The sequence below is a fragment of the Euwallacea fornicatus genome, chromosome 13, assembly GCF_040115645.1.
Source record: "Euwallacea fornicatus isolate EFF26 chromosome 13, ASM4011564v1, whole genome shotgun sequence".
NCBI lineage: Eukaryota > Metazoa > Arthropoda > Insecta > Coleoptera > Curculionidae > Euwallacea > Euwallacea fornicatus.
This window is the reverse complement of record NC_089553.1, coordinates 2,670,586-2,692,570: the sequence shown is the minus strand read 5'-3', so window position 1 is coordinate 2,692,570 and position 21,985 is coordinate 2,670,586. Positions and strand designations below refer to the sequence as shown.

At 36.3% G+C, this 21,985-nt stretch overlaps 4 protein-coding genes across 11 annotated transcripts; all 4 read left to right on the top strand.

Moving 5' to 3' along the window:
- The first annotated feature begins 331 nt into the window (after nucleotides 1-331).
- On the top strand, nucleotides 332-4,614 carry LOC136342920 (uncharacterized). Of its 6 annotated transcripts, XM_066289204.1 has the most exons (10): nucleotides 332-616; nucleotides 668-709; nucleotides 2,707-2,824; nucleotides 2,880-3,063; nucleotides 3,111-3,296; nucleotides 3,612-3,817; nucleotides 3,879-4,009; nucleotides 4,067-4,171; nucleotides 4,230-4,392; nucleotides 4,446-4,614. In XM_066289204.1, coding segments are annotated over exons 1-10 (1,236 nt in total). In that variant the 5' UTR covers nucleotides 332-614; the 3' UTR covers nucleotides 4,545-4,614. The 6 variants fall into 6 exon arrangements, with proteins under 6 accessions (XP_066145301.1, XP_066145305.1, XP_066145304.1 ...); XM_066289208.1 differs by lacking the exon at nucleotides 668-709 and having other exon boundaries at nucleotides 334-616; nucleotides 4,446-4,613; XM_066289207.1 differs by lacking the exon at nucleotides 668-709 and having other exon boundaries at nucleotides 334-616; nucleotides 2,657-2,824; nucleotides 4,446-4,613.
- A 744-nt stretch (nucleotides 4,615-5,358) lies between these two features.
- Nucleotides 5,359-8,424, top strand: LOC136342921 (uncharacterized). Of its 2 annotated transcripts, none has more exons than XM_066289210.1 (4): nucleotides 5,359-5,498; nucleotides 5,822-5,912; nucleotides 7,879-8,121; nucleotides 8,173-8,424. In XM_066289210.1, the coding sequence occupies exons 2-4, from the start codon at nucleotides 5,829-5,831 to the stop codon at nucleotides 8,254-8,256; spliced, it is 411 nt and encodes a 136-aa protein (XP_066145307.1). In that variant the 5' UTR covers nucleotides 5,359-5,498; nucleotides 5,822-5,828; the 3' UTR covers nucleotides 8,257-8,424. The 2 variants fall into 2 exon arrangements, with proteins under 2 accessions (XP_066145307.1, XP_066145308.1); XM_066289211.1 differs by lacking the exon at nucleotides 5,359-5,498 and adding an exon at nucleotides 5,707-5,730.
- A 557-nt stretch (nucleotides 8,425-8,981) lies between these two features.
- LOC136343140 (pineal opsin-like) lies at nucleotides 8,982-11,106 on the top strand. Its single transcript, XM_066289662.1, has 6 exons — nucleotides 8,982-8,996; nucleotides 9,121-9,213; nucleotides 9,273-9,468; nucleotides 9,522-9,654; nucleotides 9,708-9,938; nucleotides 10,906-11,106. The coding sequence occupies exons 2-6, from the start codon at nucleotides 9,177-9,179 to the stop codon at nucleotides 11,089-11,091; spliced, it is 783 nt and encodes a 260-aa protein (XP_066145759.1). The 5' UTR covers nucleotides 8,982-8,996; nucleotides 9,121-9,176; the 3' UTR covers nucleotides 11,092-11,106.
- Nucleotides 11,107-14,671: 3,565 nt separating this feature from the next.
- Nucleotides 14,672-21,958, top strand: LOC136343137 (UDP-glucosyltransferase 2-like). 2 transcript variants are annotated; one of them, XM_066289653.1, is made up of 8 exons: nucleotides 14,672-14,788; nucleotides 20,029-20,235; nucleotides 20,292-20,422; nucleotides 20,472-20,729; nucleotides 20,782-21,024; nucleotides 21,077-21,302; nucleotides 21,357-21,589; nucleotides 21,641-21,958. In XM_066289653.1, exons 2-8 carry the CDS (start codon nucleotides 20,034-20,036, stop codon nucleotides 21,923-21,925), a joined length of 1,578 nt encoding a protein of 525 aa, XP_066145750.1. In that variant the 5' UTR covers nucleotides 14,672-14,788; nucleotides 20,029-20,033; the 3' UTR covers nucleotides 21,926-21,958. The 2 variants fall into 2 exon arrangements, with proteins under 2 accessions (XP_066145750.1, XP_066145749.1); XM_066289652.1 differs by lacking the exon at nucleotides 14,672-14,788 and adding an exon at nucleotides 16,634-16,965.
- Nucleotides 21,959-21,985: the final 27 nt, after the last annotated feature.

Genomic DNA, 21,985 nt, shown 5'->3' with positions numbered 1-21,985 from the left:
ATGAACCTTATTTATAATCGATTTTCATGACTTATAATAGCTAAACAGTTTTATGATATGATTATTACCTACAAATTTCATGCCATTACTTTAATCAGAACGTTATTTTGAAAAATATTCGTGATAGGACCTTTCTTGAGGGCCATGTCTTAATAAAAGGGCTCCATAGAATCAATGATTTTAGGAACTATTTTTATTATTTTTGATTCTATTTTCACCTTCTTAAGTTTTGTACCAACTTTTCCAAACACCCTGTATATTATACGTATAATAAATGGCACTAAAAGTGAAAGTATTGAATATGACTGTATCATTACCTATATTACCTACATATTGCACTGAAATATTCTGTTTGTAAAATTCCAATGGTACCTGCGCCCAATTCTTCATCTGTAGTTGGTTCTTTCAAGTGATCAAAAACGATTAATTATCTTTGCCATCTGTGCAAAATTATTACGGCCAAATTTCCATAAATAAACAGTTAAATTAGTACTAGTCTCAACCTTGATGGCAAATTTTTATGTAGCAACGTGTACTGGTATGGGCACCATCAGAATAATTTATTAAGCCATTGTGACCCAACACTTCAGTAGGTGATCTGTGTGTGGTGTATCATGTGAGTAATATGTTATTGCGTTTTGTGTTGTTATTAATAGCGAAAATTCAGGAGATACTTACATTTTCCTGTACAGTGTAAGATTCAGAACGAGTAAGTGCAAAGAAAATGACAAATTTGTTTCTAATTGTAGTGGCATTTATTTAGTAGTTATCCTCCAGAAACAATAAATTTCCACCTTTTTTTTAAATATAATTTAACGGCCTGCATAAAAAGATTTCAAAATGAGTTGGTTTTTGTCTGTCCGCTACGACCTTCGCCATATCGTCAAGATTTCTTAATCGTTATAATGTTATAATTACTATAGATTCGTTTTCTACTAATTGATTGAGATTATTGTGCTTAATTATAGCTAGTCATGCTACACAGCTGTGCCTTACGTTTTTGCAACACTATGACGCTTTCTGGGGAAATAATTCTACACGTGCGCAATCAAAATCATGACAAAATAGCCTTAATGAACAGGAAACCTGCGTCAGACGCCATATTATTGCCATTATTTCGCTTCAAAACATTCAAAACATATTATTGAGAACCAGTTTCCCTTGTGGCTCATGGTTCTTCGCGGATTTCTTCCGCTAGAACGCAGGCAACGACCTTGATTTACATTTAAAATTTGAGGACTTTTGTTCAGTTTTGCTTCAGCTTTTGTCACAAAAAAAGAGAGTATTCAACCGGAAGTTGGATGTGTGGTCGAATTTTCTTTACCTAATTGTAAATAACAATAAACAGTGCATTGCTGGACAATTGAATTAAAAGAGGCAGAATTTTCCTAATTTTTGTAAGTATAACGTTGTATAGTTATTAGGCGGACAATTTCAGTTTTTAAAAATACTGCACTACTTTTATCCTCATTTTGTTATTGTTTTCTACGTCTGCTCTTATCTTGCGAGTTCGGTAATTCCTTATGGTATTTAGATCGTGTAAATATTTCAACTATTAATAACAAACTGACACAGAGGCATATTCAAATAATTAAATACAGGACCGGTTATTCTGACGTAATGTGACTTTCTGTGATGCTTAAATGTGTGCTTTGCCCTCTTGCTCACATGAATTCAATGGGTTTTACCGCTACGAGTGGGAGATTTATAATTCATAGTAATAATTACTTTTACTACCAAACCCACTATAGGTAAGGAGTTTTTGGGGCATCGCATGTAGTAAAGGTTTGCAGGAACACTATTAGAATAACGTTGTAATACTGCAATTTTTGACTCATAATACGCTATTTATAGCAGCCTAATTTTATATATATATATATGGAAAAATGTTATTACGCTTTCAAAAAGCGTTTTTCTTTTCAATTTTTAAACTCCAAACTCAATACAACTAGGAACTGAAGTTTTTGGTTGCCTACCCACACCTTGATTGGACTTACCTGGACACTTGGGCCCAAAATATACGGGGGTACATTCGGAAGTTTGCCCAATTTTCCTGCTTTTAAACTGTATTTATTCATAAAAAGATCTTCGAAAACTCTCAGTCTAGCGTTGAAAGTTGGCTTGTCTGGCCTTTCACTCAATTTCAAGTCGCTTAACGTACTAAATAAAAAAATAAAGAAATAGGGGTTTCTCGTGAAACACCCCTCGTATAGTGCTTGATCTAACAGTTGTCATTTTGATCATATGACGTTAGAACTCAACACAGGTTTTTCCCAGCTTTTTTTGCGCTACTACATATTAGAAGAATATTCATCTTGAATTTGATTTTTTGAGAAAGTTTTGCATTATTGCAAAATTTATAATGGTCTAATTCATCCCTCCTACACGGAAGTTGATAAACATCTGTGCGATTATTCTCCTCTTTATTATGCATTCAAAGTGCAGAGTTCGTTCATAAAAAAAAATGGAATAATAAATTATTCTTAATAATAAAAAAAAAATCTCTAGACCTTGAGCTTAGTTGAGACGTAAGGCAAAATACATTCATATACCGCTGTGTCACAGGTACGGAATCGCCACAGATTCTTATTCAATATTTTAAGTTTTTCTGCTCCACTTAGTAGACGGCTATCTAGTTCCTCTATTGCTTTAATAGCAAATAAATCGGAAGCTAGAAAAAAAGGGATTGTTAACGAACGTTTCCAGAGTTTCGACTATGGCAATTTTTACCAGAGTTGCGTTAATCATCTATGGGTTGGCTTGGCAGGTAACTGCAGCTACCACAGCGAACGACCATAAAGTCACGGAAACCGTTTCTAGTGGGGTAAGTCTCATATTAAATTATCACACAAAACAAATCACAACTCGTTTCTATACAGATTCCGCCCCTGATCACATTCAAAGACGGCAACGTCGGTGTAAATTTCTTGGGGTTTAAAGCTTCAGCAGGTCTAGGAGGGCTCCTGACTGGCGATGCCAGCCAGGGGGGGCTGCATGCAGAAGCCGGAACGCCCTTTGGCCAAAAGGCTGCAGCAGGACTTGGGGGTGCTGTGGGTGGAAATGGTAAAAATCACCTCCATCTTCCAGACGGGTTCTAAAGCAAACTTTAGGCCGCTCCATAGGGGGACTTTATGCAGGAGCCACCGCAGGAGGTGGTGTAGGCGCGTCTGCAGGTCTCGATGGCACCGCTGGGGAAGATGGTTCTTTTGGGAGGTCTTACGCGGGAGCCTCTGCAGGGAATGTGGGCAAGACTGTAGTCAAAGAGACATATAGACCCGCCCCTGGATCTGTGGGAGGTAGAAGTTTGTCATATTATACATGTATCCTTGTCAGGAATGACTGTTAGGAAGGGGCTTAAATGCATGACGATTTTATATTTTCTTTTAATAAAGCTGTATTGTGGTTTTGCGTTTGATATTGTCACCCATGATTAATTTCTTGTATTTTATTACATTAACTAATTATACATTAACCTTGTGTAAATATAACTAATGGTATTTCCCGCAATTAAGAATACATAGTTCCGTAAGCTGCATGAGTTTTATTACTATTAATTTTTCATCGAAAATATGCAGTTTTTAACTCTTCGCCATTCGTCTATACAAATATAGTTTCTGGCTCTGGGGCTGTACACATTCAGAAGGTTCCGTCTCTTACAACCGCAGATGTGGAACTTGTCAAAGCGAATCCACTGCCCAAAACACCGGTGACACCTGATGCGAATACTGAAGTTGTCAAAAAAGTCCAGCCTCAAGACTTGCGGAAGACTTATGTGGAACGAACAGTAATTCCGAATTACGTCGAGAAAATTGTGCAGGTTTCAAAATTTCCTTACTCATTACTTCATTTAACAATTTTAGATGTTTTTGCTCTTCTAGGTACCGTCTTATGTTGAGAAAACTATCCGAGTTCCCACTGTAGTAGAAAAGCGAATAAAGGTGCCTGCTCCACCCACGATAATCGAGAAAGAAGTGGAGATGACTGAGGCCGTAAAAACTATTGTGAAAACGTATATGTTATTAAAACAGGCGTTATAACATAGTTATTACTAATAGTGCTATTATAGTAAACAGGTGGCCGTCCACGAACCTGGAGTTCCTGACGTAGCCACAGTGGTAAAAACCAAGACAAAGATCCGCAGACGCCCATGGGTTCACCTTAGAAATCGCATGTCGGTTTTTTGACTTCTTTGATATTTTGTAGCTTTAAACTAAAAAAAATTATTTTAGAAACATAAACTCAGGCGAGGCTCCCTATTACGGAAGCGTCGTAGCAGGAGATGCTTCAGTTAACGCCGTCAAAGGCGATTACGCACCAGCTCCATTTTCTGGGACGTATACTACGACAGTGAGAAAACAATTCAATGGGAATTTAGTGAGGGACATATTCAATGTAAGTGATGCATTAAGTGAGAAATTTATTGATAAAGAAATGGTAAATTTCAGATACCAATAGCTACGCTGGAAGCAGTAAGCAATTTGGTGGGAAATATTGCAGGAGGAGTTACTGGATCAGCGTCAGTGTCTAAAAGTATAAGCACGTAATACTAAGTATCTATCTATCATATTTTTCAAGTTTTGTAATATAAGCTCTATCGAGACGAAAAAAATTATTTCTTTCACTTAGTGATTTCTTTAAAAAATGCAGCAAATGAGAATGTAATGCACCAGGTAACTTAATGGGTTCCGGGAGTTGTGACAAGTGTCTTCGTAGTTAGAAAACATTTTTTACAGCTTCAGAATATGGTTAATGATCAAATAAAAAAGTTAGAACGTCAATTTCGAACTAAAGCTATAGGAGCCGTTGTTAAAGAAATATATGCTGGAAAATGGAATGCACCATATTGTGAAGAAAGTGTTCTTTAGTGCGACTGCAAGGAGTGAAAAGCGTATATATTAACGCGTATAATAGGAGTGTATAATAGGGACTCAATAGGTATTGGTAATTCAGGTGAGCACAAAATAAAATGAAAAATTTCTTATTAAGTGTTTGTATCAATTTAGTAGAGAATTAAAAAAAAATGACGAAATGGTGAAGTTGTCTCCACCATTCCATCGTTAATTTATTTGAAGCTAATTTAAATATTTTTTTACGCATCCGGTGATTTTAGACATATTAGGGGAAAACGAAAAGGGTATTATAAAATCCTATCAATAGTCACCATGACTTCGCTGTTTTTCATAGAATATTCAATTTTATGTACCTATTACAAAATTCTCGGAAACTCCTTTCTAAAATTCTGATTAACTATGCTCTTGAAGATAATTGTATTTCGTCAAAAAGTGGCCCATATGGAATGATCTCAAAACACAAATTCCCCTAATTGTACAACAATGATCGTAAACACCAAATGTATTACAGAAGATTAGTGCTTTAGTATCGTCGAAGAAGGAGAAATCTACAGGCGCATAAGCTGCACACTTCCTTCGCTCATAGGAATAATAAACAGTTTAGTGCAGTACTGAGTACCGTTACGGTGGTTCCGTTTTATAGCGCCGGTAAGTAAATTGTTTAATAGTTTTTGGGAATGTTTGCATCATCCTCTATAACAAAGACTTAAAGGGTCACTTAGCGCTCATTGGCACAGTTTGAAAGCTAGCAGTTATGAACATGTAGAGCACTAATTTAGTAATTACTATTGCCAATAAACATTGATTTCAAAAGAGCAATAAAAGACTAAATAGTGCGCTTCTGGGTTTAGTTTAGATCAGCCAACAATCACGTTTATAGGTATGAAGAAATGCGATATTAATATATTATCGTTTCACGGTAGAATTGCCATTGGAGATTATTAACTGTATAAAGTTTCTTTTTGTTACAGATCGAAAATGACGAAACTGATCGTTTTAGTGAGTTTTTACTTGATCGGGATTGCGTTCGGCATGCCGGCCAACAACGAACAATTAGATAAGGTGAGTTTTCCCGGTTTTAAACAGGACGGATCCCAATATGACCGTTATGATATCGAAAATGGGACGTTATAGAATTGTCGGCAATCCAGGGAATACATTAAAACCACCGAAGTGCGGAAAAGTAGTTTTAAGAAAAACTTGAACAGATTGACTTACGAACATACCACGATAAAGGTTAGTGTGAGTATTTTGAAATTTAAGACATCCTGTATCATAGGAAATTAGTTCATCTTTTCAAATGCGCTCTTCAAGCTTTTCTGCAGAAGGTGTATTGGTCAGCTCTCGCGCATAATCTGAAACTTTTGAACAGAGACCCCCCCTGAAGGTGCCTTGTAATTAGCTTGGAGTTTTCCCTTGTTTTGGAAAAGTACCGACGCCCTAGAGGCACACGACGAGAAGGTCTCAGAATGCCTCTACCGAGCTTATAATAAACTTCTCTTAGGATTCAACTTAAGCTAAAGCCTCATTGCGAAATTCCTCGTGTCAAAACTATAAAATTAACACCATTCAAAATCCTACTTTTTACACCCTAATAGAAATCAACTTTCACAATTTCTTTTTAGCGCAGTTACTTGTCGGATCATGCCATGTATATAGCTTTCATTCTGGGGCGATATTAATTCGCTCATGTAGAGACTCAAAGACATAAATAGTTATTATAGCAACAGCCTTGTCCGTTATTATCCATATTAGAAAGTCAAACAATAAGAAACGGTTACTCCGTTTATTTATTAGCCTGGAGTTGATGCAATAATCGGCGATTAATCGTTTGTAATGCAATGAGAATGCGGAAAAATGTGTTTGGTTGCCAAGATAAAACCCCTTCGGTGGGATGTCCCAAAACGCCCCATTACGTTGATTACGCGCTTTTACGCAAATTGATATTTTGTTACTTAAATGTCTAGTTAAAGCGATACGATGAAACTCCTGTTTCAAATTTAAATTTACGTAATACGGTATGTTCAAAGAGAAAGTTCCTTTATTGATATCTACTTTTGCACGTAATGCATTAGATTATTCGCAGTATCGTATTTAAGTTTTCCGCCATGAAGACTTCAAACTGTCAAGTGTCTCACCCAGTCAGCTATCGGTAAATTTCAATGGTATGCTTACATCCGACATTTTGCCACTTTCATCCCCTTGCTGGAGACGCTGCCAGCGCGATATCTACGATGAGCTCCTATGCTTTTCAACGTGATTGTGATTTGCAGAATGTTTGTTGATCATGAGAATAGATGACACAGTAACGCCTTAATGTGTAAGATGACTTCACGCGCGTGTCTATTCCATCTCGGCCCACTGGCACCAGCTCCTGTACCTCCTTCTGTTGAGATCAAAGCCGAGTCTGCATCTTCTTTGCAACTGCGGAGCGCAGGATTCCTGCCCTCCAGAAATTTAGATTTGGTGGCAACAATACTAGAAACCTCTTACCTGATTAACTTATCTCAAATCAATCCTACCAGAAGTCATATTCCCGAGCCACTCCTCTTCGAGAAATGCCAAAAACTTCTTAATTGTTTCCTGACTAGATTTCAACCTCGTATGTCTCTAATCTTCATATGCATATGGGTTTCTTGCACCTGCAGTTTTGATTTCTTGGTACCCCAACTCGGTCTTTGCTATTTGATGGGGCTTCTGAGTAGTGACAAATATCTCATGTTTAAGAAATTTTATGGCGAGTCTCCCCCTTTCAATTGTTTTAGTTCAATTGTTTCAACTGGCTGTCAATTAAAATACGCATTTTTTATTGGTTATCAGGAACGCTCGATTATGATTGGTTGTTAAACTTGGATCATAGCGGGAAATTTAAACTATAGATTGCTTGATAGTATCTTTTTTAAGAAGCTTTCGAGAAGTATTTTCACGGCAACTTTATAACTTTTAAGTTATTTTCCGCTGATTGCGATATATACTGAAGCTTTCTAATTTTATTTCCCAAAACCACTTCCTGTAATTCTTCTTTTAGGCCACAGTGAACGACTTTGCCATCAATACAGTCTCAGAAGATAAGAAACCGGACTTGATCGCGCAACTGCAGCCGCAACTGGTTCACCAATCAGCACAGGCTCCCTCCATCGTTGAAATTAGCGGAATCACCACGGGGGCTAATCCGGCCCCTACCAATCCAGTAGCTCCTCAGGACAACGGAGGATTCAGGCCCCACAGGGCCGGATCCATGTTCGCTCGCATTATTGACGATATTTTCCAGGTTAGTCTAGGTTAATTTCAGTCGCAAATAGCTGAAAAATAATGTTTTCAGATTCCCATTACAGTTCTTCAGAACGTAGCTCGATTAATAACGAATCCATTCGCGAGAAAGGCGGAACCTTCCCAACTGTCTTAGGGGATGAAATTAGGGAAAGACTGCTGTTGTTTTTTTGGAGTGATTTGAGTTGTGTTAAAGATAGAGAAAAATTACTTCGTAGACCATCTGATGGCACGAATGTTAATGAGTTGTTATTTTAGGTTTTAAAGTTGTAAATAAATAGCTGATAGGGTTAGTAAAATACAATTTTTATTTAATATAGAGAGAACTGAAAGAGGGCAAATAAACTTCTTTTATTTGCGCATTAACGCGCACTCTCATTCACTTCTTTTGCAAGAAAACTTTCTGCATTGAACCAATCCATGCATCACAATCCAACTAATGAATGTAACGATGCCTTTAATTAGGAAGAACCGCCCATTAAAAAAACTGGAAGAAGTTTTTGATATTGGATAAAACCTTGTTAAAATCTATAACGAATATAATCTGCTTTGTCCAATAGATTCGCATCGTAAGCCAGGGAGAAGACGCGGAATTAAAATTGGAAACTCCATTTAACAGACTGCAGTTGCTGGATACCAGCTGAAGCTGCAGTTTCTTAGCTGCTTCCGTGTGTTTTTAAATACTTCATTAACTTGGTTAATATGAGTGGGGTACAAAACTTGAGTGCGAAGAATCCAGTGCTATTGACGAGTGACTTAATATTGTATATGAGCCCTTCTAATTACACTATAGTGGCCCTGGTGTTATTTGTGATAGGATTCTTCGGCTTCCTCTTGAATTTGCTGGTGATATTATTGATGTGGAATGATAAACGGGTATCTGTAGAAATCTCTATCACTCACATAAATTGGTGTAATACGATAATCTTTCAGTTATGGACCCCTCTAAATACAATCCTTTTCAACTTGGTGTGCAGTGATTTTTCAGTCTCGATTCTAGGCAATCCTTGGACCCTGATTTCTGCAATTTATTATGGTTGGGTATGGGGCTCTACCATGTGCGTCATATACGGATTCTTCATGTCCCTTTTAGGTTCGTGCCGTGATGGTGCTTCTGCATAATACTTAAAGTCTATACAGTTTTCCCATCAGGTATAGCAGCGATAACCACCCTTACAGTGATGGCATTCGTAAGGTTCCTCATTGTCTCCAAACCCTTTCGCAACCAATATTTAGGATCTGGCAAAAGTCTTTACATTGTGGCGGGAATCTGGCTTTATTCTCTGTCTTTGACTGCCCCTCCTTTGTTCGGTTGGGGGAAATACGTTAATGAAGCTGCAAATATCAGGTCCGTACACACACTTCAGAACTAAATCGCCCATTAACCGTGAAGTCTTATAGCTGCTCAGTAAACTGGGAAGATCAAAGCGTCGACACTACAGCTTATATTTTATATTTATTCTTCTTTGGCTTGATTGCCCCTTTAGCGGTCATCATCTACAGCTATGCCCACATCTTGGCAACAATGAAAAAGGTACGTTTTGATGATACTATTATTAAATGTTTTGAAATATACAATTTGTACAGAACAAATTAAACATAGGAAGAGTTAATCGAATGGAATCTAGGACCACTTACATGATTCTGGTAATGATTTTGGCGTTTTTGATCGCATGGACTCCATACGCAGTGTTCGCTCTTTTGGCCCAATTCGCCGATCCGGCCCTGATCACTCCGGCCACGGCGGTGTTGCCGGCTTTGATCGCCAAGAGCAGCATTTGCTATAATCCAGTCATTTATATCGTGCTTAATAATCAAGTAGGTCTGTAAGCCCTTTTTACCGTTCCCTTTCTCTTGGTTTTAGAGGATATGTGTAAAGCCCTAAATATCCCGCATAAATTCCTTAAAAATTGAAGGAAATATATTTCATGAAAATGTTGGAACACGTCAAATATTGTTTTTAGTTCTGCATTTTCTGACATAAAACACATATATACAGAGTCACCCATATAATAGATAAATGTAGTTTTTCATTTTTTTCTTATGGAATCGCGTATTTATTGTAAATTTGTTCTGTTTTTTTGAGAATTTCCAAGCGTGTTTCATATAATATACCTATGTCTAAATTCAACGGTTAATGAAATATTTCCAATTAGAGCAGCTTGTTATGTTGCCTGACCTCACCCTAATGGAATTTTTTATGAGGTTATCTCAAACATGGGGTATACTTAAATAAGTCCAATAACACAGAAGAGTTAAAAAATAAAATTACTCAAGAAGCTCAACAAAATACCTCCTCAAATGAAACGAAAAGTTCTTGAGGAATTTGAATTGCGGTATATCCTCTGTCAGAAGGTCAACGGCGCACAGTCTGACCATTTAACACATTAGGCTATAAGAGTTTATATTATTATTTTTTAGATATTAATGGTTTTACCATCATTTCTATTTTTTATAATTTTCTTCAACAACTATTGAACTTAATCATTGGTACGTTACATGAAATATGTTCAAAATTTCTCAAAAAACTCAAAAACGTCATTATATAGTTGGAGTTCCATAAAAAAAATGAAAAAATACATTTTTTTACTACGCGGGTAATCCTGTATACTTGTTTATTACATAAAAAGTTGCATAACTATAAACAATATTTGACGTGTTTCAGGATTTTCACGAAAAATATTCCCTTCAATTTTTAATGAATTTATGCGGGACTTCTGGTTCTCTTTTATAATGGTACAAATTTGATTTATTTTGGTTTTAATACAGTTTACATTTTCCACAGTTTCGACAGTCCTTCAAGCAAATGTTCAGCAAGAATCGCAATTCCAAAAATAGCATTTGCGACACTTACGCTTTAGCTGTTTCTAAATGTGTGTGTCAACCAAATTCCCCCGAGAGAGTACTGACCGATTCGAGGAGATCTACGATGGAAAGTAATGGACAGAACTCTGCAGAAGTCCGGTTATAAGCTAGTATTTGCCTGTACTGGTTTAAAATAAGAGTAATTAAATCCACATGCTTCCTTATTGTTGTTTTCGTTGTTATAACTGTTCTCCATTGTTTTTGACTTTTTTGCACGCCCAGTACAAAAATACCGCTTTTCCCCGGCACTTTTTATGTAACGTGTCCACAACAAAAATGGGACAACATAAAATTATTATAAACGTGCATACATAAGTGCAGACTGCTGAAAACTACCACATTTTAGCAAAAAGCAAATTTTTGTTTTTTTTTTATTGAGGAGATGTAATATATAATACCGAAAGATATACACTTTGGCCCAAAGAAAAATTTTTGGTAGATTTAGAAAAAATAAGCTCGAAAGAAGACATAAATAAATGTTATAGTTAATAGACGATTTTTAGCATTAAAGAGTGTTATGAATTTGTCGAAATATTTGCATAAATCGAAATCGAAATGTTCCTAAAATATTGTTTTCCTAGTAACTACAAGTGCGTTCTAAAGACTGTTATATCACGCTATAGCGTGCATAAAACATCGATTATGATGCGTGTGTAATTGGTAATTATAATTTTTTGCGTAACGGTTTAAGCGGGCGCGGCTACCGCCTGCAAAAATTGAGTTTATAGTCACTCTGACTAAAAATAGATAAGTATTATATTTTATGATTTCAAGTTTTATGAACTTACAAATGAGAGCACCAAAGGCATTTTAATAAATCATGCCATAATTGTTGTGTAAAATATTCGAAATCTCATACCAGCCATTTTATTGGTCGTTCATTTGGGTTCAAGAGAAGACGTCTTATTACATTGCGTCATTAATGAACTTGGTCGAAAAAGGTATGGATTGCGAAATAAGTAAACGTCTATTTAAATATTATAAACCTAAAATAGTGTAAATAATAAATGTGGAATTCTTCAAAATAGTCAAGGTCGTGAAACAATAGAGAGACAGTTTTATCTTTTCGTATTTCAGTGTTTCAGAATAACCGAAAATCACAATAAGGGGAAAGAGGATTTACTTACTTTTAAGAATAACCTGTACCTGTTTATTTACAGAATATATGGTACTAAATTGAAATGTGGCAACGCAACATTAAGCATATATTTCTAATTATGAACGTCATAGATTTCCATTTTGAGGTCCATTGATAAAGATCGTATCTACATCAGAAACTAGAAGCGATAAAAGGTGGAAACATGAAACTTATTGAGCACTGGACACTGTTCGTTAGTGTGTTATTAATATCGATAGTTAGTTATGACTAATTATCGATATTGAAAACGTAAGAAAAAATGTAAAAAATGGCGCCAGTGTGACGTTTCGTTGTTTCCATGACCTACCTGGTAATGCAAGCTGTTAATGAATTGGTAGAATTGATAAATTCCTGGCAGAACATCGAAAAACTCAATTGAAAATATTTCGAAAAATACGAGTTTTTTGCACAATATTTTTTTGATGTAGAAGAGTTCAGCATCAGAAATTATTGTAAATCCCACAAGACTCTTAGGAGCAAGTGAAAATTGAAAGAGTTATTTCAACACTTTGTAGTCTAAAAACAAGTGGCATTTGATTGAGGCAAGTTTTGCTAAATCGCTGTTTATTTTTACCCTTCACCATTGTTTCGGGCACATCCTGTAGAAAAAGGTCACAGCAACTCCGATATATTAAAATGTAAGTAAACATGTAATAATATTAAAAATTAGGAAAAAAATTTCTTAACTACTGAAAACTGAAGCGTGATTAATACGACTTTTTTACAAGGCATTTTAAATTCGACCTTCACCACTGGAATCTCGGAAACTAAAAAAGATACGAAAAAATTTAAATGAAGTTAAAATTATGCAATTTCGCATTTGACTAAGTACTGTTTTCAAAATTTCAGTTTTTCGACTAATACCTGAGATAGCCGAAAAAAAACTAAAAATTGGAGATTTCGTTTTTATTTTTTAGCATTATTTTGACAAAGAGGCTGTAAACCACAAGCACATTTTCATTGCCACTTTTTCTCAACTATACGATGACATCTTCAGATTTTGCTTTCTGACTTGTTTTTTGTTGCAAAATCCAATGTGGCGCCAATAAGAAAAAATAACGTTGATGATGGATGCCTAAAGATGAAAGGCCAGATGCCACATCTGAGAACTTCGTCGTGTAGCTGAGAAAAAGAGACAACGAAAACGTGCTTGTGATTTTTCCTTGTCAAATCACGCTAAAATATAAAAAGGAAATTACCAATTTTTAGTTGTTTTTGTTTTTGGATATTTTCAGAAATGACCGAAAAGTTCAAATTTTGAAAATGGCATTTAGTCAAACGTTAAATTACGCATTTTTTCCCCATGTAAACTTCTTCGTATCTCCACTAGTTTCCGAGATGCCACTGGTGAGGGTCGCACTTGAAATGCCATGTATAAACATTTCCTAGAATACCTTCTTTTCGTTATAGAACAACCTGTGTATGTAGCAAAATCGCTGTTGACGAACTATACTAAAGTTTAACTATTTCTTCACAGCAGAAAAAAGATTTGTCATCCCATAACAAAAATCTTTAATATTATAACCAATAAAAACTAACTAAAACGATTGCCAATAGTGGGAATAACCGATTGATGATTGACGAACCAAATAATTATGGAATTAAAGGAAATATAACATAAAAGGGTGATAAGAAAGGATGAAGAAAGAAAAAATCGATAAAAGACATTTTTGTTCCTTTACGGATAGAATTATTTTTTAAACTATAAGGAATCAAGAGAGAACTCAATGACAATGTTAATTTGTGTTATCAGGTTGTAGAGGAATTCCTCTGTAATCTGTGTTTTTGAGATTTTCCTTTCCATTTTGATAACCACAAAAACTTCTAACAATTTTTTTATTGATATATCCCGTGTGTTCCCGATATATTCGTTAAGTTTCTTAAATATGTTCTTAATTTTGTTTAATTTTCAGAATTAAATTTAATTAATTTGAAGTTCATGAAACTATTTTTTTTCCGTAATTCTTTATACTCTTCGAAATTATATTAAAATTTAAAAAAACACATATTAAAATATTTTTTTATTTATATTTTTAAAATTTTCTTCGTTATTTTAGCTACTGCCACAAGGGTGTTATAGGAACTCTCCATATTTAATGGATACTGGATATTCTTCGATTTACTTGATACATTCCTAATTCCACCACGACGTTCTGTTCAATTCAATTGCCCATTTACGATTTATAGTTTTTGAGACATAGGGTCGACGAGAAGCATTCTTAATGAACCGCCCGATTCTCTGAATGGCATTGATTGATTAAATAATGAATGCCCTAAGAACAAAAAGGGGCTTGTTTTGGCCCATTTCTCAAAATGCACATGCGAGAACGATATTAACTGAATAAATTTATAAAAAAAAGGAAAACAACACACAACGTTAATTCGTATATTTTTCATTTTTCTCTGCAAACAGGTATTTGTCATTCTAACCCAACTTGCTACAACTTAATCTCTTCAACAGAAACCCTGGGGCGTAACTAAACTTTACTACACTTATTCAGAATATCCAGAAAATATTTGCAAATGATTTTCAATAATGTTATCTTTTATTTAAACTTTTATAACTTTAAACGTGAAAGTGATGGAGCAAGATTTATTATACGTTAGAAGTTAACAAAAGAGAGACGCAGATTTGTGCCTAGTGCGAGTTTTTGATCTAGAACAGGTAGGAAAACTAGAAATTTGCAATAAAAATTCGTAAAGTAATAATTGCGGAAGTAGGTAATAACCGAATGTAAATCTAAATGCCATTTTTAGATACTTATCGAACATGAAATTCAATGTTTTTGTCCCTCTTGTGTAACCAACTTTATCTAACAGACGATCGTTGTAATAAGCGCAATTTTGGTTATGGTACACAAGCTGATAGATATTTAATGGTTTTACTCTGATGATGGAGATCATTAATGAGCGAAAGATGAGCCTCTCATTAGTCGTCTTCACGGTTCGCTCGAGTTACAATTAGTCATAACTTTAATACAGGGCATAATTTAAGTACATGGGCAAACTTTATGGAGTGATTCTTTGAGTGATTGGAAGATGAAAAGTTTGTGTAAACGTAGGTTCACCAATGCTTGGTTTTCAAGATATAGAGATTCAAACTTTGCTTAAAAAATCACTTTTTTTATAAAAATCTTTATAATCCTTTAGGCAGTTTGACTGAAATTTGGCAGTGTTATTTAAGGTTATTATTGTTATCTATGCATCATTAACTTTTTTAAAGCTTTAGTTTTTCTCCGCATGAAGCAACTAAAAATACAACTTGATGTGGAAAAAATAAAAAGGTTTTAGAAAAGTCAGTGGCGTATAAATAACAACAATAACCATCAATAACACTGCCAAATTTCAACGAAACCGATTAAAAGATTATTAAAATTTTTGCGAAAAGTCTATTTTTCTTTAAAAAGTCTGTTTGACACCCTGTATGTTGAAAACGAAGCATTACCGCATCTATGCTTATGGAACCACTCAATGAATCTTCTCTTAAAGTTTAGCCACGTATTTAAATAACACCCTATAAACTAAATCCGCACATTGGCAACTTTTCCTGGAGGTTATCTTCCAGAAAAACTCATTAATACACTTTTTTCATTACATTTAAACGTTTCTATGAATATTATCTCCTTGTGGAAATTGCCAGGACGTTACTTTAATCATTCTGAAACGAGTCCGGTTGTTCAAATTTTCGGTATCTTTGCAACCAAGATAATTTCTCTATAAATGGCGAAATCACTGCCACACATTGGTCAATTTCTTCATTTTAATGGAGTTGATCTTGCTGACAACGTTAGAAGGAGCTTAAACAATCAGGCATGTTTAATAATGTATCAGGCTATAGCTACAGGAGGAAGTATTAATTAAGGGGGAACTGTGCGATTAGACCATTACACACCTATTAAACTACTGTTTTACTAATTTTAATTTGTAATTAGACTACATGCTACTTAGAGTGACCATTTTTAGTTCGATCTTAAATTTTTCATGAGTTTTTACACCCTCTTTGCTTTATCGATGGTTGGCCTGACTGAGTTAAAAAAATATGGCAAAAATATCTGTGATACCTGCAATTGTGAACGGATGCTTCAAAATGGCAATGTCGCGCTGTGCTTTTGTTTCTATAAACATATCTGTGGAGCTGGGACTTTGACAGCTACGGTTATGGAACAGCGTTGCCGAATCGAGTTGGGAATATATTGTTAAAGGATTTCAGTAATGCAAGAGCACATGTGAATATGTAGTACCCGAGTCACAGAAAGAGAAATACTTGAAAATCTAAGAAAATCCAAGGCTCTAACCTGAGCTAATCAGGATGAATAGACCATTTGAAAAATTGAACACTTGAAAATTCATATTTGACTGTCTTCTTCATACCCACATGCTAGATGAAGCACGGCCAAGGCATTCAAGGAATCATAATCATAAAACTGAATAAATTACCCCCGCCATATTTGGTATATTTAATCAAGATGTACCATCAACATCGATCCGGTGCCACACTAATCTCCATCGGGTACCGCCGCATTATTAAACCACTTCATTTCTCCTACTTTCAAGCGAGCGATTGAGCGGTAGGTACCGCCGATGACTGCGTGGTACCGAAGCAGTACCTTCAATAAGCGCTGCAACAACAACAACAGAATACTTCTTTCACTTTCGATAATTCAGTGATTAGTGCGTTAATTAGTGGAAAAATGATTTAGGTGATTTACTTTTGCACGATATCACCACTTACAATCGAACTTTTCCGGTCACGGGCTTGTTTAGGAAGATATGGCGAAATTTTAAGTTGTGAGGGGAAAGTGACTTTTGTATGGAAAGTGTTTTTTGTTTTTTAGTTTTTGAGTAAGTATAGTTGTTTCTGTTGCAAGATTTACTAGAGAGAGAAAGTATTTTGCGATGCGAGGATTGGAGTCTTTATGCAAAAACGCACAATGTTAAATAGAAGCAATTAACTAACTTTATGTTTTAGTTATGATTGCCAAGCTAGGAGTAAGTAACTGCCGGCTTCTCGGTCAACTGATGACATTTTCATTCAAATGGCTTGCATATTGCGACTATAAATTACTAATTCAGACTATTTACAACAATATATTAATACGTAGCGTTATTAAATACTAATATAAAGTGAATTATAATTGGATTTCCGTGTTATGAAATCGCTGAGAGGTGGTCCACTCTTCCGGGGCAAATCTCAAGAATGAATTAATGTTTTCTTGTCTTAGGATTGAAGAAAAAATTCTAATTGGGGCGTATTGAGAACGAATCGAAGCGGGACAAGGATACTGCCAGTCACAAGTTTACATCTATATCTTAAATCGATGCAAAAAGCTCGGTTTTCGCAGTTGTAATAACTTTATAGGTGTTGAATTTTAAATTCATCGGTTTTTCATGCCAGTGGGCAATGAACTAGTCAAGGTGAAATATTTTAATTTCCTCTTAAATAAACATAGACAAAATTAATAATACGGGTAAATAAATCATTAAAAATTCAACAACATTGTTGTTGTTAACGAAGTAAGTCTTTCGTAAATGGCAACCTGGCATGGTTCTTTTGTTTTGGATTCAAAGAAGGGAATGACAGGACCAGTGCCACGTGAGCTATCACAGCCATGCTGCCACAAGAAATTTTCTTGCTGCTTTGAAAGGCGCGCAATAATAATAATTGTGATAGATGAAAAACCGAAATGCTTTATTAAATGGCTTAGTGGGCGCAGTACCCAGCAAGTGAAAGGGTGCACATGCATATATATTTGCTTTAATTTATCCTTGATTAGTCTCCATTGCGAGACAATGCTTAAGAAATCAACTTGATAGGAAATGCGTTGCACATGATTAAGCGAACGACGTAGATTTTGAGAGTCATCACACAATACTCCGGATTCTTTTTTGTGCCATCGAAAACTTATTTTCAGTAGAAAGCCTGTGAGAGAAACAGAATCTCAGTGAAGCGTACATTTTTTCAGTGAAGCGTTGTGCTTCACTGATATTCTCGTATTGTGTAACTGTCCCATCGAACGACCACGTTGGTGACTTGCTGGTTCCGAATCGCTAGCAGTAAATAATCGGCCGGTTTAAGGAGGGAAATGGAAATAGAAAGGGAAGTGGAGATACATATGAAAATGAAGCTGAAAGAGACGTTGGAAACATAGTTTAAAAGGAAGATGAAAATAAAGATGAAATTGAAGATTAAAATGAAGATTAAAGAGAAGATTAAAATTAAGATGAAAACCGGAAAGAAAGTCTTTTATACTTCGCAAAACACTTCGATATGTTATTTAAATTAAAGAGGGTGGGATAATTAAATACCGGCTGTGATTAGCCAGTATTATGCTTCTTTCGCTAAATCGATCCCGATGTTTCTTTTTTATTGACCTTACGCGGTAAACAAGGACAGTCACATGCATATTCAGGACATTTGCGGGAACTTCTTCTTTGGTGAATTTTATAAATGAACACTCGAACTACCCTTTTTTCTTCATGAGGTGAAATTTCTCGAGGCCTTCACCCCTCCACCATCGCGAAATTTCGTTCAATTCCCTGAGACCGCGGACAAACCTTTTCGCCCAGCTTCTCTGCCACTTCTGCAGGAATTCGTCGTTTATCTCCGTTTTGCACTCCCAGCCGTATCTACAAACTTTGATTCTTCCCTGCACTGCAAGTTCGGCCAATGGAATGCGAGCGATCACCAGTAGGTCCTCCGTCGGTGTTGTTCTATACGTTGATGTCACCACTCCAACTAACCTGGACTAACCCGAATTAACATAATCTAGAATTTTTCCAGTTCTTTTATGTTCCAAATAACTGTCACACATAATCGAGCATTTTTTTTGTGCAACTTATCGTGTACAATATCTAGTTTCACCATTTTATCCAGAAATTTAATATGTCAAAGGTAAGTCGTTAAAATTAGTAATAATGTTTCCGGTCCTAGTCATTTCCCCTATAATTAACCTGTCTGAAATATGAAAATATTAAATTAGGGAAAAGTGACTTCAACGCGTTATGTAACGCTGCCCATTATAATGCGCCCAATCATAATAATAACTACATAATTGAGTAGTTTCTCTTAATCCAAATATTATGCGTTTAATTCAAAATGTAGACCTAAAAGAGCCAAAAAATGTATTTAAGCAAAAATCTCTGAAGAATGTGTGTCAAAAGCGACGTCATCACCGATGTGGTAACCAGGTGAAATTAAAGCCTGGGGGCTATGGGTAAACACGTAACACTATTCCAATATGTTTTATGTAACTTAGTTATTTTACCTTATTTCAGATAACTGTGGCTTGTAAACAAACACGTAGACTGTTGTCGCAAACCTCTAATCGGTTCTGCAGGCGCAAGAATAAGTGCAGTTAGTTAATTAGTTTCGGCAACCTTAATACTCAACCGATTTATTAATGTTTCAGTGCAGTTGCCTGCAGAAAGTTGAAGTAAAAGTGTGTCTGTTCAAATTCTTCATCTGAGTACTGCTCGCAGACGATGAATAATCGATTTAGGTGGAATTACAACATTTACTTTGCTATGCGCGGTTCTGCTTTAGGATTGCGATAATCGTTTCGTTGCAACAACACTTTTTGAACACCTTCATCTTTGGCTTAAAACTGAACCGATTTTCTTTCATTTTGCCGGCAATTTCGATTCTTCCTACAATCCAACGCTTCCGAAACATTTTCAGCAAGTCCCCTGTCGTTCTTGAAATTCGCTGAACTATTACAAAACACCTGTAACTGAGAGAACTCGGTGAAAGTATTCCGCATGGTTTCGGTAATCTCTTCTTTGTTCAAAGAGTCGAAGATAGCGGTTATTTAAAGAAAGTGAAACCATCATCCTCATAGTTGTCACGCGATGCATTTCTTCATCGAAGGTGAAGGTCACAAAATATCTACTTCTTACTGGTTCCAGCCATCATGGGCTCGAACTACTTGGCACTAGCTACCTTACTAAGTTTGACTGTGATAAACTACTGTACCTGCGCGAACATCCTAATGCTCACCATGGGCGGCACAAAGTCCCACAAAATCCCTTTCTGGGAGTTGGCCAAGGGGCTCATACCGAGGGGACATAACATCACATTTCTGAATGCTTTTCCCAGTGATTTTTACTTGGAAGGTACACGCTTGAGATCAATCTAAACCATTTTAGTGCTAACAATGACGATATTGCAGGCCTAGAGGAGATAGCACCTACAAGCTATGTAGTCTACATTAGGAACTTTACCAACTGGGATTTGGTTGGGGCTAGAATCAAAGGAGAGGAGCCGGTGCCCTTGCTGGATATGATCAAATTTGGCTATGAGGTACTGGTGAGGTTGTGTGATGTAATGATGAAGACAAATCATGATTTAGGCTTGTGAGGTGCTGCTCTCTGACACTGAAACCAAAGAGTTCCTGCGTTCCGGACAAAAATTTGATTTGCTGATTCTGGATGGAGCTTATCCAGAGTGCGCCATGGGTTTTGTTCATTTCTACCAAGCTCCCTTTATCTATATTAACACCGTGGGTATGTACATGGGATCAGTGTCGACTTCTGGAAGTCCCACCCCATATGCAGTCACCCCTTTCCTAGCCAAACCCTTCAGCGATAATATGAGCTTCTTACAACGCGTTAGTTCACAATAAAACTGCTTCGATTTCTTTTTTCATTGCTCTTCTGTAGGTTCAAAACATGGGCTTTCATGTGGCAGCCAGTTTGATGCACTCAGTAATGACCAGGGGGAAATTGCAGAGCATCGTTCGCAAGCATTTTGGTGCAGATGTTCCGGGAATTTACGATTTGTCCAAGAATGTCAGCTTCATTCTGCAGAATGGACATCCAGTACTTACCTATCCCAGACCGTTCTTACCTAACGTGGCCGAGATCGCTTGTATGCATTGCAAACCTGCCAAAAAGCTACCTGAGGTAAAACATTAATTAAACTGTTCAATTTTGTTAATGATTTTAATATCATAAGGACTTGGAGAAGTTCATCCAAGACTCCGGAGAAGCCGGATTTATCTACTTCAGCATGGGATCCTCAGTCAAAGCTAGTAATTTCCCTGAGTACTTCCGAGCCCTTTTAATGATTGTATTTCGCAACTTACCTCAAAGGGTTTTGTGGAAGTACGAAGGGGACGATCTTACGGATTTGCCCAGTAATGTTATGCTTGGTAAATGGTTGCCGCAGCAGGACATTCTAGGTACATATTTACAAAGAATATAAGAGCATTCTTATGATTTTTTTTTCCATATAGGTCACTCTAAATTAAAAGCTTTTGTCACCCATGGAGGACTACTCAGCATGTTTGAAACAGTGTACCACGGAGTCCCAGCAGTGTCGCTTCCAGTGTTCTGCGACCATGACTCCAACGCTGCTAAAGCTGAAAGCGATGGTTATGCCATCAAACTAGATCTCTTCACTTTGACCCCCGAATTACTCTTGAGAGCTATTAAGACAGTCATCAGAGACCCCCGCTATAAAGCTCAAGTATCCACTTCCAATATCAATTAATTTTAAGATTAACGCGACAAATTTCAGGTCAAATACAGGCAGAAGCTCTTGCTGGACCAAACGGAAACGCCCTTGACAAAGGCAGTGTACTGGACAGAGTATATTTTGAAGTATAAAGGTGCCCCCCATTTGCAGTCAACCAGTCGTAATATGGGTGTCATGGAGTATTATTCAGTGGATGTGATGGTGTTTCTGATTCTGGTAATACTGGTATCTTATCAATGCACTAAGAAAGTGTTGAGACTGTTACGGATATTGCCTAAGCACGATGTCAGCATTGATCTGCCAAGAAAGAGTATTAAAGTGGAGTAGTGTGTACAGAATAAATTATTATTTATTAAGTTATGAAGAGGTTTTCTTTAGAGGACGTTA

Coding starts and splice junctions, on each gene's coding strand:
- LOC136343140 (XM_066289662.1), top strand. CDS start 9,177: ATGTGCGTCATATACGGATTCTTCATGTCCCTTTTAG. Junction 9,469..9,521: donor AATGAAGCTGCAAATATCAG/GTCCGTACACAC, acceptor GAAGTCTTATAG/CTGCTCAGTAAACTGGGAAG. Junction 9,939..10,905: donor ATATCGTGCTTAATAATCAA/GTAGGTCTGTAA, acceptor CATTTTCCACAG/TTTCGACAGTCCTTCAAGCA.
- LOC136343137 (XM_066289653.1), top strand. CDS start 20,034: ATGGGCTCGAACTACTTGGCACTAGCTACCTTACTAAGTTTGACTGTG. Junction 20,236..20,291: donor CAGTGATTTTTACTTGGAAG/GTACACGCTTGA, acceptor ACGATATTGCAG/GCCTAGAGGAGATAGCACCT. Junction 20,730..20,781: donor ATATGAGCTTCTTACAACGC/GTTAGTTCACAA, acceptor GCTCTTCTGTAG/GTTCAAAACATGGGCTTTCA.
- LOC136342920 (XM_066289204.1), top strand. Junction 2,825..2,879: donor CGGAAACCGTTTCTAGTGGG/GTAAGTCTCATA, acceptor GTTTCTATACAG/ATTCCGCCCCTGATCACATT. Junction 4,393..4,445: donor TAGTGAGGGACATATTCAAT/GTAAGTGATGCA, acceptor GGTAAATTTCAG/ATACCAATAGCTACGCTGGA.
- LOC136342921 (XM_066289210.1), top strand. CDS start 5,829: ATGACGAAACTGATCGTTTTAGTGAGTTTTTACTTGATCGGGATTGCG. Junction 5,913..7,878: donor ACAACGAACAATTAGATAAG/GTGAGTTTTCCC, acceptor TTCTTCTTTTAG/GCCACAGTGAACGACTTTGC. Junction 8,122..8,172: donor TTATTGACGATATTTTCCAG/GTTAGTCTAGGT, acceptor TAATGTTTTCAG/ATTCCCATTACAGTTCTTCA.